At 31.6% G+C, this 20,855-nt stretch overlaps 1 protein-coding gene across 1 annotated transcript in view; it reads right to left on the bottom strand.

Annotated features, from left to right (window-relative positions):
• Positions 1–20,855, bottom strand: part of LPCAT1 (lysophosphatidylcholine acyltransferase 1) — a 128,270-nt gene that overhangs the window by 20,060 nt on the left and 87,355 nt on the right. The window contains exons 6-10 of the mRNA XM_074279162.1: positions 15,081–15,139; positions 13,214–13,248; positions 11,935–11,989; positions 9,722–9,804; positions 660–785 (exon numbers count right to left, since the gene is read on the bottom strand). Of these exons, the coding sequence (XP_074135263.1) occupies positions 660–785; positions 9,722–9,804; positions 11,935–11,989; positions 13,214–13,248; positions 15,081–15,139 (358 nt within the window). The remainder of the gene's footprint in view (positions 1–659; positions 786–9,721; positions 9,805–11,934; positions 11,990–13,213; positions 13,249–15,080; positions 15,140–20,855) is intronic.

Genomic DNA, 20,855 nt, shown 5'->3' with positions numbered 1-20,855 from the left:
GAATAGAAATTAGTTTTAATCTACTAATTATATTTAATAGAATGTAAAATCCTTGAGAATAGGGACTGAATTTTTGAGAATAGGGACTGATTTTTTGTCTTTGAACCTCAGTGCCTGGCACATAATACTGCTTGCTTAATACATGCTTATTGATTCCTTCAAATAACCTATAGACCAGAAGTGTTATAAAATTAGGACTGAGAGCAACTGCTAGTAGGATAAATCTTAGAAACAAAATTTTGAGGTTGAACGCTTAAGGATAAATTTGGAAAAGAATCTGTTACTCTACCTACTCCCAAGGTTCTCTAGTCTGAGAGTTCACTCTGTGTCTAGCTCTGCACAGACCAGTTCTAAACTCTGACTGGAAATTCTTTAGGGGTTGCTCCAACTCTAGAGGGGCTAAAGATATTTTGGATTAGATAAATATTTATTTTAACATCTAAGAGACAAGGATTATTTCTTATATTCAGACCAGCCTTTGAACTGTGCTACTAAAGGAAAAAAAGGCAAAAAAGTAAAAGAGAATGGAATAATGCCTTGATATCCTTTTCCTCTATCTTGAAATGCTAATTTCTGTAGATTAACTTTGGGGAACTAGTAATGTTGGATAAAGGAAACATAATTAATTTTCTCAAAAAAAGAATAAGAACATTGCTCACCCAAGGCTTCTCACAAGCTTGGCAAATTCTAAAAGGCAGGTGTTTGAAGGGAGACGAAGTTGTCCTTCAGCCAATGCCAGCTGGCAGTCTTCAAATGTGTAATCTGTTACAGAAACTCCCAAGGCCCTTTAAGAAAGAAGACTGGATACAGTAAATGCAATTTTCCTTTTGACAGCTTATATATCAGAACTCCAGGATCTTGACTCTGCACACCTGCCTATCTCTCAACAGTTAGGTACAAAATTTCAAAAGTAAATAACTTACAAAACTGAAAAAAAAAAAAAAAAAAAAAAAAAAAAAAAAAAGTAAAAAAAAAAAAAAAATGGAGAATTAAAAAAATAGAATAAATGAGAAGTTCCTAGGAAGGCTTTTTCTTATAGCTTGCTCAAACCTTATATCTCACATGGGAAGAACAGATTTTTTCATAGCCAGGATAAACACAAAAGAAACATGAATAAAACAAGGGTAAGTTTTAGAACAAAACCCAGGCATATGTGGGATATGGTCTAGATCTGTAATTTTACTCATATAAGGAACTCCCAATTGGGAAAATTCCCTCTACCAATTCAGATCAGAACTTTTTCTGAAACTTAATCTTAAAGAATTGGCTAGATCACTGAGTGATCAAATGACATGAGCATGTAACACAGTCAGTAGGTGTTGGAAGCAACACTTGAATCCAGGTCTTCTTGGCTCAAGGTTGGCTCTCTATTCCTTGTATCATACTGCTCTGACGAAGAAATAAAGAATTAAAAAAAAAAAAAAATTCCCCAAAGGTTTATCTATTTAAAAGTTTTAAATTGATTAAAAAAAAAAAAAAATTAACAAGCATTTGCTTTCTCTACATCTCAAATATGCATGGTCAAGCAAAAGAAATTGACAGATTAGCCATGCCCAAAATGTAAATCTTATTTATTTGGGGAGGGGAGGCATGAATAGGCAATAACTAAACAAATCATGGTCTATGAATATAATGCTATGCTATTGTGCCATAAAATGATGAAATGGAAAGTTTCAGAGAAACCTGGGAAGACTTGTATGAACTGATGCTGAGTGAAGTGAATAAGAACCAAGAGAACAATTTATTTAATAACAACAACATTGTCAAAACAAACAACTTTGGAAGACGTAACTCTTTATCAATGTAATGACCAACCATGATTCCAGAGACTGATGATAAAGAATGCTTGCTACCTACCTCCTTATAGAAAGGTGATGAGCTCAATGCACAGATGATTAGAAAATACAAGTCAACACAGTTGTGCCTCTCTCTCCTTTTGAACTGAATCACCACTTTATTAAACAAAGTATGAATAGTAAAATAGAAATTCTATTAACTGGAACTTTTACTGGGGTCATGGATTTCATTCACTTCCCCATAAAAATGTCTGTAAAGGACCACATTGTAGGATTGCCTCATAGGTGAAATCCCCTATAAGGAAGTTGTTTTGTGCCTAGACTTCTATGGGGTGCAAATAAATAAGCTTTATAAAAAAATTCCAGCATTTAATGATATAAAGTGCTGAAAACAAGATCTCAATGTACTAACTACCCACAATTTAACACAAAATCAAATATCCATAGTTAAAAACAGAGTTTATTAAATGCAAAAATAGTGATCTTGGTGTATTTAGGAAGCAAATTTACTATAAGGATCACAGGAAATAAAATTTACTAAAAATGTGAATTAAAAATGAATAATTAACTGTGTGAGAAATTTTTCACTGATACAATTATTTGGTTCAACATCAAAATTGAAGTAACAATGGTCAATGATGAATTATAAGAAGGAGCAAAAGGAAAACAGCTAATGAAAAATGACTGATAATCAAAACAATCAAAATGTTAATCTATGAAGCATAAAATATCTATAGAAAAATAGTTCTTTGATTTTTCAAGCAAGTTTTGATTATCCAAGGACTATTTATCCAGTTGGAGCCCCCCAGAGTGTCCTGGGACTTTTGGCTGCTTTTTTTTTTTTTTTCTCCTGGTAGTCTGCCAGTTCATTAGAAATTCTATCAGAGAATAAACAAAAACAATTGAAAAAAAAACTAAGCTTAAAATTAAACCAGTGGAATATACCAAAATTTATTCTTTTTTCAGAATATTTCTTATTTTTTTTAGCTATGCATGCCCATATGTTATATCTAGACTTCCTGAAATCTTCTTTCAATTCTGAGGAATTACTTCATTCCTCATTTTTTTTCGGTTGAAACTAAGTCCTCAAAGTTTTTTCTAGCTTCTTTCCCTTCACCCCCTCACATACCTTCCTTAACTCCCCCCACCTGCCCCTTCTGCACCACCTGCAACTTGACTCAGCATTTTTTCTTAAAGCTTACCACATCCTAATCTGTAAAATACTTTTGGGGATAGAAATACATGCTATATTCCTACTATTAGCTTCTTGGGGAAAAGGACTACTTGTTTTTCTTTGCCTTCCCTTAATAGATGTCTGTGGACATGAATGGGAACCATAACTGTTTCCAGACACTTGGTCTAGATCTTTGAAAATGAACCAAAAGTATTACCAGAAGGGTATAAAACATTTTTGCATGTATTAGCCTTTTGAGACAATTTCTGCTATCTTACTCACAAATACTAACAACACAGTGATTTTTGTTCTGATCATTTTAAAGGGGTGAACAGATCACATATCCCTTTAAATATTCAGGGTAATGAAACAGTTATCTCCTGAAGGCAGGTTTCTCCAAAGTGTTTGGGTAGAGGAAGGAGCAAGCATACTATTACATATAACAATTTAGTCAACATACACTAATATAAAAACTCTATGCACCCTCGTACTTCAGTTATTCCAGAAACTATTCTTATAATTGATTTGTTAAAGGGTGGTATCAAATGACCAACTTTTCAAATGTTAGTATGAAGGGCAATCACTGAAAGGTGAGAGATTAATCAAAAATAGTTCTATTGATTTGGAAGATTTCTTAGAAATATAAAGTTTTCATGGAGGTCATGGTTCTTAAAGGAAAACAAAAATCTAGAGAATAAGAGTCAAATTCTGGCAAGATGCCTACATAATTTAAATGACAAAGGTGTTAATAACCTTCTTGAAAAAGTCTGAAGAAGGAAAAAAAAAAAAAAAAAGAAACAACCTTTCAATAAAGGATGTATGCAAAATGGCATATGTTTCTTTGAGATCAAATATAAAAGCTGAAAATGAGTAGGAAGTTGGCTCCTTGGCAAGTTCTCATGGTTAAGATTGATTTTATTCCAAGGAGTGGCAAATTAACACACCTAAGCTGTCATGGTTACAAAGTGAAAAATATTCAGAAGAATTTGGATTTATGGCAGTTATACGCAAATGTATCTATATTGAATTTCTAAAAAAAAGTTTTTTGAGAGAAGGAAGAAGAAATATTTCTGTCTCACAAATCTGAACACCTACACTAATATTGTGACAGTCACATTAGATTTTAAAATATGGGTGAATTTGAAGAGAAAATTTGAATAAATGTTTGTTGAATTGAATGACTATAAATGAGAGTGATAACACTCCAAATTAACTCTGAAAGAATTTACAAGTCACTCAAAATCTGTTCTATGCAGATGGTCTTGATAGAATCAATGAACCTTAACAATAGATGACTGAATTTATCCCCCTTTTTCTCCACCAGGAAACAAACAGTATACTCAAAGATATTATAACTGTTATTAAGGAGTCTTCATTTACAAATTCGTGGTACATTTAATATATAGCTAGTAACAAATCCTCTTCTCAAATTTTTTCCATCAAATTTAAATAGCATCCACTACCAATCATCTGCTCAATTATCATAAGTAATTATTTATTGAATACCTATGCCATTTTACATACTAAAGAAATAATGTCCCTGTTTTTGAAGGTTTACAATCAATTTAGGATAAGACAATTAACTAAAGTGTTATTAGTACTATTACCTCTCAGTTATATGATGCCTTACAGTGTGAAGTTTTCCTCTCCATACTCTTGTGTGAATGAGAAATAGTATTTATGGGGCAGCTAGATGGATAGAGCACCAGCCCTGAAGTCAGGAGTTCAAAATCTGATCTCACTTCTTGGCTGTGACCCTGGGCAAGTCATTTAATCCCAACTGCTTCAACCAAAAAAAAAAAAAAAAAAAAAAAAGAAGAAATAGTATTTAACCCCATTATATAGATTAAGAAATAGGCTAAAAAAGTAACTTGCCCAAAGAATGGGAAGTAGTTAAGTTAGAACTCAAACTCAGGTCTTCTGAAAGGAAGTGTTTTGTCTACTATCCCACAGGAAGTATATACTAAATGCCCAATTAAGCCATACAGCCAAGTGCTACAATAGAAGGAAAAGAACAGCTGAGTGTTAAGGAAAGCTTCATGGAAAGAGTGAGACAAAATGAACTTTGAAGCATGGTCATCATTAACTTCCCAAATAAGACAGCAAAAAAGGCTATTCTTGCCTGGGAGGTTAGTGTGTCTAATGTGTTTTGGTAGGAATGGTATTGTATGGGATTAGGTGAAGAGAGGTGGTTATAAAGATGGGTAGGTACCATATTAGGCAATATTTTGGATACCAAGCTAATCAATCAAAAACATTTATTAAGTGCCTATTATGTGTGCCAAATACTGTGCTAAACAATGGGGATATTAAAAAAAAAAAAAAAAAAAAAAAAAAAGGAATTGAGCAGCTAAAAATCTTAGAATGCATCTTGTCAGCAATAGGGACTAAAATTCATTCTGTGTAGGGCAGTAATATGATTAAAATGACATTTTAGGCAAAGACTGCAGTACTGTGTAGGATGGATTGGAGCAATAAGACTCCATAGGTAAGAAAGAAATGACAAAAGGACTAGAATTTAATTGTAATAGGAGGAACTAAAAGGAAGGGGTAGATAATAGAGAAATTTTATGAAGTATAGAACTGAATGATTTAAAATAAAGCAAATTGGAAATACAAGATGATCAACGTCATCATTTACCATGAATCAGACTTAGTTCTTAACAAGGACAGAAAGGCTAGGGAAATTTCAAAGAACTATAAATGGGATTAAGGGATTAGAGATAATATTTTATAAGGAAAAGTACACAAAGATAGAATGTTAAAAACTAGAAGGGACTATGGGGACCATTTAATCAATTCCTCTCATTTTCCAATTGGAAAAACTGAGAAACAAATTTTAGACAAGTTCATACAACTAGCTGTCACAGCTGGGATTAAAAACATCTACTGTAGTGTAAGTGCTCATTTCCACTACACTATGTTTTTCCACACATTGCCCAAAGACATTTTATATAGTAAACTCATGGATAAGGGCTATATTTATTAATTCTTTGCATGGTGCATAATTAAATCTACTTACTGTATGACAAGAAATACAAATAAAGAAAATTGTAGCCTGGAGACTGAACAACTTGACTAACATCATGCTGTCATGAAACTGAGATTGGAGTACCAGTCTTCTGATTCCTTAATCTAGTGCTTAGCAACTTAGCTAAATTACCTTCTTTTAAAGGATAATGTAGAACGTCAATTTAATGTGTAGAACCACGCAACTAAAGAATCATGACTGTTATTAATGTAAAGAGATAGATGACTGACCAAAGAGCAATTATAAAACACTGCCTATGATTATGTACTTAATAAAATCCATTTGATTCAAGGAAGGAACAATTAATTTCAGCAAACTTCTTACTTCTAAATTCATGAACTTCTATAAAAGGAATCACAAACAAAACAGCCTAAAATAAATTTATTCATGATTCAGAGATATCAACCTTTCAAACTCTAAAGGACAATATAACATGTTAAAAAAATAGGAAGTCCTCTGGCATTTAAATTCTATCATAAACTGGTGGCTGCCTCCCTTTCCAGTTTTCTTATACCTTACTTACCTCCACATAATCTGTAATCTGACCTTTTTGCTGTTCCTTGCACCCTCTATCTCCTGAGTATGGGGTCTTTCAAAAACTGTTCTCCATGCTGGAATTCTTTTAACTCTCAGCTCCTCATTTTTTTCCTTTGACCTCTTTCAAGACTTAGCTAAAATTCTGATCCCGATTATATCTCAATTCCCTTCATGCTAATGGCATCACCTGGGGATGATTAACAATCTATCCTGTCTATATTTTACCTATATTATGTTGAGCTCCTTGAGGGCAGGAACTCTTTTTGGCCTTTTTTTTTTAAATTCCCAGGGTTTAGCAATCCCAGGCACATAGCAGGCATTTAATAAAAGCTTAATTATTTGATTAGTAAACTTGAGTACATGTGAAATGACTTCAAGTGTATTCACATGTTATTAGGCTTTAAAAAAAAAAAAAATGAGATTTTCCTCTGTTATTAAAGGACCAGAAAACACAATAGAGTCAAATATAATTAAATATATGTGTGTGAGTGTGTGAATGTGTGTGTATGTCTATACACACACACACACACACACACACACACACACACACACACACACACATATGTTATATACTGTGTTCTAAGGCAGTAGTATCAAATAAATAGAAATGGGGGCTACTAAAAAGTACATAAGGATCCCTGTAGCTGTAAGAATTATTATTGATGATTTATTGTATTTTTATTTTGTTAAATATTTCCCAGTTACATTTCAATCTGGTTCTAGAAGGCAGCATATCTGACATCTCTGTTTAGGTGCCATTTGTCTTGTGCTTATATTATCTGATTACCACAGCTCATAAAATGACTTTTTCTCCCTCTATTTCACTTCTATCTATCCCACAGAACCTAACTGTTTGCTTTTCAGTCAACTAGTTACCAAGGTGTGAAATTCTATGGAGGAAAAGTGAATGAATGATTAGGAGAATGAAAATATTATTAAGCATGCTTTTGAATCCTTCTCAATAATAGCGTTCTAGTAAGGTAAATCTCTTTTATTATTGAACAATTTCATTGTTTCTTAAAAATAACATTATGATCAATTAATATAAAATAATTAAAATAACTTTCTTTAAAGAGTAAAGTTTAAAATGGAAAGACAAAAAGTGTCTGAATTCAAAAATATCCTTTCTTTTACATAGCTATACTGTACTTCTCTGATATTCATGTTTCTTGATGTTCTTTGATCTCCTTAGAAGACAGAGAATCTGAATGTAGGAGACAGAAGAAATGTTGGAGTGGAGTGTATTTGGTTCTGCCCCATTGTTTTGCAAATAAATGAAATTTGGAAAGGGATTTGCCAGAAGTGGTTAATAAGTGATAAAGAACCCAAGTTTTCTGACTTCTAATCTAGTGCTCTTTCTAATAATGCTCTACTTTACCTTTACTATATTAATTAAAGTTGCCTTATATATTATCTGTTGATAGCAGCCACCCTATAGATCTTCTCTGTTAACAGATAATTAAGAGTTAACTGTATATTTATAAAAATTGTCCTCTATCCTACACTTTTTTAAAAAAAGAAAGTCATACTTATGACAGAATATTTTTGAAAAGATGAACTGTCCTGATTCCTTAAGAGGTTAATAAATTATTTTAAAAAGTACTCCTAAAGCTCAGCCAGCAAGTATATATTCAATAACAGCTTCCACCTGTGCAATTAGTCTTTAATTCTGCATCATGATGAAGCATTCTAATTAAGGTAGACCCTTCTAGCAGGAAAAGGGAGAAGGGAAAAGGAAAGAAGTACTAGAGAATGAAAGATAGACAAAGAAAAGAGGAGAGTATTTGCCTTAACTATGCCCTTCATGCCTACTTTCTAGGAAATTTATAGACATACAGAAGAATCATTTTCAGTTTTTTAGTTCATGTATGTCACATGCCAACATCAATTATTTTAACTTAAAATTTTTTAAGAGATCTATAAAAATAGGGAATATATCAACTATAATGAGAATATGGAATTTATTTCAGAAAACCAGGACAATTTATCACTTAAGTAACAATATCACTTAAGCAATAAGACTATAAAGTCCACATCTCAACATAATGGGGCTATATTTGACTTACACAACTTCTCATCTTCAAAGCTATCCCACAATTTTAAAGCCACTCACTGTTTTAGGCGCTGCTTCTGCTAGTCTCTCCCGGGAATGCGATGGGCCTAATTCGGAGGCAGCCCTTCCTGACAGTAAATATGAGAAGAGAAGCAAGGAGAAAAAAGGAGAAGGAAAAGGGAGAGGATGGGACATGGAAGGACGAAAGATGGTTAGAGAGGGGAGAGGGAGTCTTGAACTGAACTCTACTCATTGACCATAATAACTGAAGAACTTAACGACAGCTGGAACTGGGAATATTTTCTAAATTTCTAACTGCATGCAATCTGTAATCTTAATGTCACAGTAATATTATCAAAATCACCTTTGAAATACTATAAAAATATACATACAATTATACAAAGCTGAGACAATTAATCTATGAATATTAATGGCCTTTGATAAAGTGATAAACTAGTAAAAGCGAATTTTGATTTATGCATCCCACAATCCCAAACTTGAACTGGTACTTAATGTTCTTGAAATGGCTCTTCCATCCTTTGTAAAAACAAAACAAACAAACAAAAAAAAACAACAACCATATGATTTAATATGGAAAACCTGAGTATGACTGATATACCAACAATGCTTTACCTTTGGATACAAGATTCTTGTGCTGTAATGTTGAAGAACAAGGGTATATGAATATAAAAAAGTAAATCTAAATTACTCATCATTCATCACTTTCTAGAAATTTGATGTTACTCCATCAGATTGACATGTTAACATAAACTGTTAGACTCATTGAAATCTATGCCCTATTCTCAGAAGGGCAATGTCTTCTTTTTTCTTTTTGTATTTAATCCATTTCCCCAAAGAGTTACACTAAATTTTCCTTTTCTACAGCAATGCTATAGGGGGAAAATATAAGATAGACAAGAATTTCTGAAACCTTGTTTACAGTGATAAATACTACCAAGTCCTGTAATTGTCTTACAACAATCACCGAAATAATGAATGATGTTTCTGAGAATTTATTAATTTACTAAAGATTAATCAATAGGATAATAAAAATATTGAATCTGACTGTCTCTCTTGAATGGTAATTTTTCCAGATGAATGCCAAGAACATAGCAGTAGAGTATACTTACTTAGCCATTATGCTTCTCACATTATTTGCATACAATGCTGGATTTTTCTTTTCTTCTTCTGAAGGTGTATATACTGGAAGAAACTAAATACAAAACAGTGAATTATAACTCTATACTAACTGGTTTCCTACCACATGAAAACAAAACAAAATTATCTCTGCTAACATTAACATGACCTGAAATCTGACAAAATAATTGGAATTATGTAGCACCAAAGATCCATCATTGCCTTGAAACCAAGTAAAATTAATTTTTTTGTTTTGAAAAATGAACACAGAGTTGAATTTCCCCCTCTAGCTAATGTTATATCCTCAAATCAGGTTGGGATTTGTTTTGAATTTCACAATAGAATTGCATCTATTTGAATATCATTTTCATGGTCTCTAAAGCAGTACTTAGTTTATATTTTTGAAAGCTAACATCTAGGTTTTTGTTTTGGTGCTATCATGTCCTTTAAAGATACATAAAAAATTAAAATAGGTTATACACTTTTTTTTTTGCAGTTATTTGACATTTAACCTATTTAGAAAGTTAGCACACATGAATAATTCATACATAGGTTAAAAACTAATATACACTTTAAAATTATTAATTTCTACAAATTTACAGATCTTGACTTCTCAAAACTTTTAAATAACCAGTCTTGCACTCATTTATATGGACACTCAGAAAAAAGAGGAAAATGTCTTTAAGTATCTAATCTTATTTCACTAATTCTATAAATCACAAACATCAAAATTTCTAAATTTCTTCATTGACTTTCTCCAAAGGGATCTTATATTAGTTTTCTACAAAATCAACCCATTACAGGAAGCAGTAAATTTAAGCCACATTTGTCTAAATAATAATAACAGCTTACACTTACATAGCATTTTAAAATTAGGAATTCTCTTTCCATTAAAAGAATTTCTCTAAAGGTTTACAAAGTATAAATTTTAATTTTCTATGAACTCACTTCTACGTTAACATAAAAATATTTAAGAGTTTTGTGAACATTCCTTAATTAAAATCAGTAATGTTCTACTATTAACATCACTAAATAGAAACCAGTTTTAAATAATTATCTCATTCCACTAAAAAGAATAGGATGTATGCAGTTAAAAGCTAAGGTTTGAAAAACATATGAGAACTTTTAAACCACAATTATGATATTTATCAAAACACACATTGTGTTCTTAAACCCATTTCTTTTTATTTCTTTCAGATTTATTACTCTCACATACTTTTGGCCCAAAGTATAGGATAACTGAATCATAGAATTTTAAGGTGGAAATGTACTTTAGGATAAGCGAAGAGGACCACTTTTAAGGTACCCTTAAGCTCTAAATGCTATGATGACCTAGTTCTCTAATTGAGGATTCTAGAAATAAAGACATAAAATGACTGGCCCCAAATCCCACAACTACTAAATGGTAGAACCTGTTACAAAGTCTATATCTCCTGATTTTTGGTCTAGTGTTCTTTTAACTATAAACAACCTCGTATTTCTTTCTTCCTATTATGATAAGGAACAAATCATTTCATAAGAATGACCCATTGTTTTCTTTGTATAAAAAAATTTGCTGTATTTAAAGCCTGGAAACATTACTTAATAATATCTTAGATTTGGATTAATGTCATCATAAAGTACCTTATAATGTATCTAACATTCTACTAAAACAATGAAAACAGATATAATATCCTATTTCTGTATTATGTAGCAAGATTAATTCAGATGGAAACAAGCAGAATTTTGCTGCTCTTAATTGTCTGTATTTTTCAGGCTTAGGATCTTGCTTTTACCAAAATTCTTGGTAAAAACTTGTCCAGAAAAATGCTGACTATATTTAAAGAAATTCAGAGAATTTCACAAGTCTGACATAGGCCAACACTGATGTATTATTTTTATTGCCTAATTAAAAAAAGACTTAGCAAATAAGCATTTCTTATCATCAGTAGCATGCAATAGTGTCAGTATCAATATTAAAAGTAGAATAATTTAGAGAATTATAACATATTGCATAAATGCCTACTTATATACGTAATACATATTAATGATAAAAATCAAAATAAAAAAGTATAACTTTAGAGATAAGCTTCCTATTTGACTGTAAAAATATTATTCAAATAATTTTAAGAATTAGAAGAGAGCTCATCTTGATGAAGTATTTATGAAACACCTCTAAAAAGCCTTGAAGAATATAAAGAATCTTTATCATTTCTTTTCTACTAACCTCAATTTCCACGAAATTGTGAAACTGACATAGGGTAAGCCATAAAATCTTCAACCTTAAAAAAAAAAAAAATAAGAAAAGAATAATTATGAAAAAAAAGTGAGACATTTTAAATTCAGTTTAAACATTCTAAATGCTGATGCCAGAATTTTAGGCACAAACTTCCCTCTAGATGGCACTGTTGTATATTTAATTCTCATGAATTCTGAATTACACCTTTAGCCCAAGGTTTAGCTGTTAAAATTCAATTAGTTGGCAAATAATAAAGATGAGAGAAGTTCTTTATTGAATTAAAGTAATATATATAAGTAGTATATAAAGCATTCCTTTCAAGTCCTTTAAAAATAACAAATACTGAATTAACAATGTACTATTTCTCTTTTTCTTCCCATTAATATAATGGTAGTTATCTTCATTAAATAAATATGACCTTAATTAAAGTTTTACTCAAATGTCTCATCATGGCATAAAGGTGACCCTGGATTACTAAATGCTATATTAAAAGAATGCAAGCTATGGCAGGCCCCACACAAATTGAAAAAAGTGTTCAAATATAGGTTTGGTGATATAACAGATTATCTGAATATTGTCTAGAGATGAATCTGTTCAATTTTGGAGAAACTAGCACTGGACAATTATATTGATCAAGGAAATTCATGTAATCATCTGCTATACTGTGTGTGTGTGTGTGTGTGTGTGTGTGTGTGTGTATAATGTGTATATAAAAAAGTTCTATAAAGATAAAATTATAGATCTTTTGAAGCACTGTATAAATACATAATAATCAAAATTTTAAAACAGTTATTCTTATTCCTCATTTGGGGTCCATTTAACTTAAATTCCCTAGAAGTGGGAAGTATAGAAACAAGTCAGAGTTTAAGTGTATTCAATATTATTGTTATACAACAAGCTGAAATGCATTATGATACAAAGAGTGTTTGAAAAAGTATCCATAGTTTCCTTGCTACCTTTTTGACTTTTACATGACATTTAACATAAAAGGATACTAGTAACTAGATCTGGTTTTATTGGGTACAGAGAATTTCCAGGCGAAGAAACAACATCTATCAATGCAGACTGATTAACTCAGGGGTATATCTGTCAGAGTCAAGACTTGAATCCAGGTCACTTTGGTTTTAAGGTTATCTCATTATCCAAAATATCATGCTTCTCTGTGAGGGAAGTGTGGCAAAATGGAAAAAGTATGGGTTGAGAATTTGTCAATTGTTTTTGGGAGTAACAACACAGAAGAAAGAAAAGAAAATTTCGACTGACTTACGCTCCAGGTCCTTGCCATGTCCAGGTAATTGTATCCTAAAGATAAATTTAATTGAATACAATTAATTGATTAAAATTTAATGATTCCAACTTTATATTTTTTGTTCGGTACTGTGGCATGACTACTGTGTTCTGGGCAAACTCACTTTTATTTCTGACCTTTCATCCCTTCTTTCTGTTTTCTCTTGTTAAATAAAAATTGCTTCCCCCATGGTCTTTTTTCACCTGCTTCCAATCCTGTTGTCTCAATTAGAAAGGGAATGAAAAAAGGCAATCAATGTCTTCCACATTTTTTAAACACTTCTGTGTCACAGCTGTATTGCCACATTCTATTTACAAATGATGAGTTTATTTGAAGACTTTGACATTCATTCCTGTGACACTCTTCATACTACTGCCAATGTTTATTCTGGGAGCAATCCCTTCCCACGCAGCTCACATCCTACTTCGTATCTCTACTCCCCTATCCCCAATTAGCTTTAAAACTTCAGGATCTGTACTGATCAAGCTGTCTTACCTCTATAGCCTTTATCTTTATGCCACATTAACTACACATCAGTGGAAGCCCCAGCCTATACCCTAGAATTTATCATCAACCTTTTTAAGATTTCTAAGAATTCTAATTCAGAGTTCCCTCATTTGATCACCAAGATATTTGCCATCTCCATCACATATAAACTGTTCTCTAACTGGGATAATCTCTCCCTGCTCATCTTTCCCCATTTCACCCAGATAATTCCTTTTTGGCTTGAGGGGATTTAATTTTTACATCGGATTTCAAGGTCAGTTATAGTCTTCTTGGCCACTTAAAGTTCTCGTATGGTTTCTTCTGAGTTAACCACACAAATTCCTAACCATACATCATGTTTAATTTTTTTTTTAAATTTCTTTCTGCTCAGTTGCTGTATGGTACTGAAAGATACATAACCATGGATTTGGATCCATCCTAATGACACCTTTGCTCTCTCTGCTCCTGAGCAATCTTTTTATCTATTTGTGTAGGCTAGTCTTTTTATGACTTCTCCCCTCACTTCACATTTGCTATATAATATACATGTATGTACATAATATATATGTAATATATCAATTTATGCAAATGTATATATATGCATGTATTTAATACATACATAAACATACACACATACTCCTCACTCATTTCCAAAGTTACAAGGCATTATAGATGGAAGCGCCCTAAAGATCATAAATTTAACCACTTAGGAGGAAAAGGAGGAAATCAAGGCCCAAGAAATTGTGATAAGATACAGTGACCAAGTTAAGTCTAGAATTCGAATCTCTTCATTGCTAGTATAAAGCTTTTTTAAAAAGTAACATAACTAGAAGAAATCCATATTTTTACAGAGTAAATCTAAATGTAAATTATTATTACACTTAAAGAGTTACAAAAGAAAAAAGCATTTATAAATTAAAATTTTATTTTTATTTATATTTATATTCTAAGGGAATAAAATCAGTGAATGTGTGCATTTGTACATGTCTATATATACACACATATCTGCTCCATATAAAATATAGAAAAGATTTATATAAATATAGAAGTTTATATATCTAACGTTTCATTTACAAAAGGACTGGAAGGGATTAATCAGAATGTTTGGAGCAAAAGATGTTTTCATTAATATGTTACTTGTACATTATGAACAACAAAACCTATTATGCCTCTCGTGACTTCTTCTGGAAAGATGTGTTGAACTCGGTCCACAGTACCCTAGAGGATTTCCTACAGTTTGTTTACTACTGTTGTGTAAACAAAAGCCAATAAATGCACCATGGATACATTAAAGCTCATTATAATTCTAACCATCAATTTACTGGCCTCAATATTTAATCTACAATTGAACAGAATTTACCAGTTTGTTTGGATATCGTAAAACTACAGGTTGAACAGGAACACCAGGAATAAAAGCACCTAGAAAGAAAAATCACACATATAAGTTAGATCTACTGTATATTATAAGATAACCTAAAATATTCCTAACTGATCCAACAGAGTATTGCTGGTAATATTTACCACCTTAGTGTTTATTTGAATTTTTTTTTACCTATCTTCAAAAATGAATTAAAAAGTAGATAAATAGATTCAATAGACTGTAGATAGTCTATAGCCTATGCAAGTTTAAGACTTCACTTAGACTTTTGGGACATTTTATATAAAAACACAACTATGGCACTATGACATGGACTTGAAACAGTTGGAAACCACGCCTCAGGAGGCAGTTTATCATTGAACATGTATTTTTACAAAAGTTATAAACAAAAATATATGAAGACAGAAATATCAAATTTTCATCCCTGCCTGATTCCAAAATTATGCCGACAGGGTCAAATCATAACATAGTTGGGCACCAAGGTATTTTTATTTTTAATAGATACAAAATTTTACGGATATTAGAACTCAGGGCTACTCTTTTGGCACATTTTTCATGTGAAAATTTAAATTAAGATATGGCATCCTATCCAAAGAATGGAGTCAAACAATTTCATGCTACATAATGCCAATGTAATAAAATAATAAACACAGTAATACTATTTAAATTAATAGATTCAGCTGAATGAAAACCATGCTTTATAAAACTAGAAAAAAATTATTATTTGGAATAAAATGTTTAGATTAAAAAGGGAAATAAATGAGAAGAGATAGGAATGCATTGGCCAGAGCTTTATTACACATACAAACTAAGTCATATTGGTTAAAAAACAGAAAACTGTGTAACTCTGTTCCCTGAGGTCATGTGTTCCAACTGCTTCAGGTTCATGCCATAATGTCATAGTCTGGGACATCTATAATAATAATAATAATAATAATAATAATAATAATAATAATAATAATAAATACCTTTGGAAAGATCCAAGGTAGATCTGCTATATCTCGAATTCTTTGCCAAAGCATGTTGTGTTTTTATATAAGATGCCCTAAAAGTCTAAGTGAAGTCTTAAACTTGTATAGAACAGAAGCAAGTAAAATTAGTAGCTAAAAATTCTAGCTATCAACTTCCTTGACAGAGACAAAATAGCCTAGACTCACATATCTATGTCAACAGAACCTTGAAATTTTTACCATATCAAATAATGGTTCCTTAATTGTTTTTCACTGTTATAATGGTGAGTTGAATCTAGAGGGCAAGAAAGAATGCCTTTCTTCCCCTGAAATGCTTGCTACAAAAGTAATAGACATCAATAAAAAAAAAAAAAAAATTTTTTTAAAGAAAAAGCAAACATTAATGATGGCTGTCTGGCGTTCAGTAATATTTGCTGACTTGACTATATGACTGGATTACGAATTGGTCTTAACTTAAGCTTAGTCTGAAGAATATGACCTATAAATAATGTAGAACTGGAATGCGCTAGTATGTTAGAATAGTTCCAATATAATAGAATTATTTATAAGATGAGTCTTAGACCTTATTCAGTAACCTTATCACTTACTAAAAGAACTAAAAGGATTTTATTTTTTATGACAGTTCCCAATATGATCTCCAAGCTCAGAATGACAAATAAATTGCAACTTATTTCACATTTAGCATACCTCTCCTTGTCAGAGTTGTTTATTATGACCACCACCCAGAGTAGCAACTGAACTGCTCCCCAGATTATCAAAACTGTCCAAAGATGCAGTTTCCATATGCTTTCATTGGTATTTAGAAGTAGTTCTGCCTAACATTTGCATTCTGTGTAATAATATTTAGGTAGCTCTTTGAGGCTTAAAAACATTTTCTATATTATTTAATTTAATAATCTATGAAAATAGAAAATAATACTGGTTTTTCCAAGATACTACTTAAGTCTTTTACGTAGTAAACTCTTTTTTATTATGAAAAATCATCATCACAAATGATATATCTACACTGTAAAGCCCTAAAGAACACAATGTATATTTTTCCGGCTCTTTTCTGAGTTCAGATCATTAAGGAAGACCAGTAAATACTTATTTGGCAAGCAGTCTTTGACTAAGTGCCAAGTTTGCAACATTAGCCTTCTTTAACTTTAGACTGAAGCCTTTTGTACAATGATCATACTGCTTAAGATTAAACCTCATAGGAACAAAATCATTCTCAAAATTTATCTCTTGGACAATCCCAAATCAAAATAAGAATGACATAAAGCAAACCAAAAACATCTTTGTAAATCAAACCCAAAGTAATTCAATTTAAAGTTGAGTAAATAATATTACATATTATGGTTGCTTTTCCTATATAATGGAAGTCTGAATTAAGCCTAAGAAAAATAAGATTGCAAACAAAAAAAAATTTTAGAAATAATTTACAACATGGACTTAACTACAGAGGTCATTAAAGACAAAGTAACTCTGGCAAGTCTATGCAAATACAATTTCTAAATTGGATTTTAAGCAATTATAAGTCTGATCTATGAACTGATAGAAGACTAGAAATAAAAAAAGAGGAGATGCATCTGAAACCTTATTCAAGGGAGTTTAGTTAGTAAAAGACCTCATAATTCCCTAGCATGTCCCCCAAGGACATAATGACAAAGAAGCTGCAGCATATTTCACATCCATATAGCATTATTTATCAGAGTTGTTTATTACAACTACTACCCATAGTAGTAACTGGATTTCTCCCAAGACTATCAAACCTTATCCAAAGATGCAGGTTCTACACATTTTCATTGGTATTCAGGAGATATTTCTGTTTACTTCTGTTTACCATATGAATTCTGCTACCTCTCTTTCCCCTTCCCTGCTTCACAATCTCATACCCTTTGCTTAGTAATAGACAAGCAGCAGCTGGGGAGAATATCATTAGTTCTGGTGTCAGAAAGATTGGATTAAAAAAAATCACTTCTTACACTTGCTACCTATAGAACCTTGGTTAAATCACCTTTCCATATAAAATGAATGAGTTAGACTAACTGACATTCTTTCCTCGTTCTAGAACCATAATCCTATATTACTGGTATAATACTTAGCCTGTTGACCCACCAGAGCCTCCCCTGAAGAAACCCTATGTTACTTCAGATTATTATTATTTTTTCTTAGCGAAAGATATGTTGTTGTTGTTTTTCTGAAGAGGAAAGACTCTGCTAGATTTTTTCTCCAGCAAATTTCTTTAATTAGAACAGAAGTCTCCATATTGTATAAGAGTGTAAGATTTTTTCGGGTCTGCTGATCACATTCCTATTAATTCATTATAATGCTGTAGAATAGATTCCTGTATCTGTTAGAAGGCTGAACTAGATGACTTTTAAAGATCCCTTTTATGCAATGATTCCATGAAGTAATTCTAAGATACTACACTTCTTTTTTTTTTTTTAAATTATAGCTTTTTATTTACAAGATATATATGCATAGGCAATTTTTCAGCATTGACAATTGCAAAACCTTTTGTTCCAGTTTTTCCCCTCCTTCCCCCCACCTCTTCCCCCAGATGGCAGGTTGACTAATACATTTTAAATATGTTAAAGTATAAATTAAATACAATATATGTATACATGTCCAAACAGTTATTTTGCTGAAATACTACACTTTTAAAAGATGGGAGTGGATCCTAATAAGCTGTAATTCTTAAATACTTCTTTTTTGGGGGCAAGGGGGTGCATTTGGGGTTAAGTGACTTGTCCAGTGTCATCAGCTAGGAACAGTTGTTATTAAGTGTCTGAGGCTTGATTTGAACTCAGATCCTCCAGACCAGGTTCAGTACTTTATCCACTGTACTATCTAACCCCTAAAATAATATATTTCTAAAAAGTGAAGAAAGATACTAATCAGTTACAAAGGGATCTTTGCAAGTAGCAAGTTCTAAATTCTAAGTTAGTTATGAGAAGTTATAAGGCAACTTAGAAAGAGGTACTGCTCCTACTTCAAAATGATTAGAAACTAGATGGTACAGTGAATAGAGCACTGTCTCTGCAGTGAAAGAAACCTAGTTCAAATACTGCCTTAGACACTTAACACTTACTTAATCTGGGCAATTGCCTTGAGCTGCCACTACCCTCCCCAACCCCACAGATGTTTGAAAGATAGAGCCAATTAGATCCCTTCTAAGGGGTAGCAAGGGATACTAGAATGAATGCCCAATTTGTGGCCAGAAGGTCTGTGGTTTGAATAATAGTTCTTTTATAGATTAGCTATGTAACTCTAAACAAGTTACTTCAATCCTTATGAACTTGAACCAGCTCTGCCTTCCTGGTATAAATCCTACATGGTCATGGTATATTATCCTGGGGATAACTTGCTGTAATCTCTTCCTTAATATATTTTTAAGATTTTTGCATCAATATTCATTAGGGAAATTGGTCTATAATTTTCTTTGGGTTCTGGCCCTACCTGTTTCAGGTTCAGCACCATATCTGTATCACAAAAGGAATTTGTTAAAACTCCTTTCCCAAACAGTTTGCATAGTATTGGAATTAACTGTTCTTTAAATGTTTGGTAGAATTCACATGTAGATCCATCTAACCCTGGAAATTTTTTTCTTAGGGAGGTAATTATTAACTTGTTCAATTTCTTTTTCTAAAATGGGACTATTTAAGTACTTTATTTCCTCCTGTTAATCTGGGCAATCTATAGTTTTGTAAGTATTCATCCATTTCTTTAAATTATCTGATTTATTGGCATACAATTGGACAAAATAGCTGCTATTTATTGCTAATTTTCTCTTTATTGCTGGAAAGTTCACCTTTTTTATTTCTCATGCTAGCAATTTGATTTTCTTCTTTCCTTTTTGTAATCAAAGTTTTTGTAATTTAAAGTTTTTGTAAACTAAAAGTTTAATTTTGTTGTTTTTTTCCACAAAATCAACTCTGTTTTGTTTATTAGTTCAATAGTTTTCTTTTAGTTTTATTAATTTCCCCTTTTATTTTCTGCATTTCAAATTTGGTATTTAATTAGTTTTTAATTTATTCTTTTTTTTTTTTTTTTTTTGCCTTTTTAGATGAATGCTCAATTAATTGATCTTATCTTTCTCTATTTTATGTAGGTAAGCATCTAGATATAAAACTTCCCCTAAGAACCGTTTTGGCTGTATCCCATAAATTTTGGTATGTTGTCTCATTATTGTCATTTTCTTAGATGAAATTATGAATTGTGTCTATGATTTGTTGTTTTACCCATTCATTCTTTAGGATCAGATTATTTAGTTTCCAATTAAATTTTGGCCTATTTTTTCCTGATCTTTTATTGCATGTAATTTTTATTGCATCATGATATTTAAAAGATACATTTACATTTATGCCTTTTTGCATCTGATTTTGAGGTTTTCATGCATACATGGTCAATTTTTGGGTAGGTTCCATGTACCACTGAGAAAAAATTCCTTTCTGTTTCCATTGACTCTTCTGCAAAAACCTATCATACCTAATTTTTCTAAAATTCTATTTACCTCCTTAACTTCTTCCTTATCTATTTTGTGGTTTAATTTAATTTATCTAATTTTAAGAGAGCAAGTTTGAGGTACTCTAAAAAATAGTATAATTTTGCTGTCTAATTCTTCTTGCAGTTTTGTCTTAATTTCTCCTTTAGGAATGATACTATATCACTTGATACATATATATCTAGTATTTATATTACTTTATTATCTGTGGTACCCTTTAGCAAAATGTAATTTTCTTCCTTGTTCTTTTAATTAGATCTATTTTTGCTTTTGGTTGATCTGAGATCAGAATTGCTA

Source organism: Sminthopsis crassicaudata, chromosome 1 (genome assembly GCF_048593235.1).
Source record: "Sminthopsis crassicaudata isolate SCR6 chromosome 1, ASM4859323v1, whole genome shotgun sequence".
Taxonomy (NCBI): Eukaryota; Metazoa; Chordata; class Mammalia; order Dasyuromorphia; family Dasyuridae; genus Sminthopsis; species Sminthopsis crassicaudata.
The sequence above is the reverse complement of the archived record's forward strand: the minus strand, read 5'-3'. Positions and strand labels throughout refer to the sequence as shown.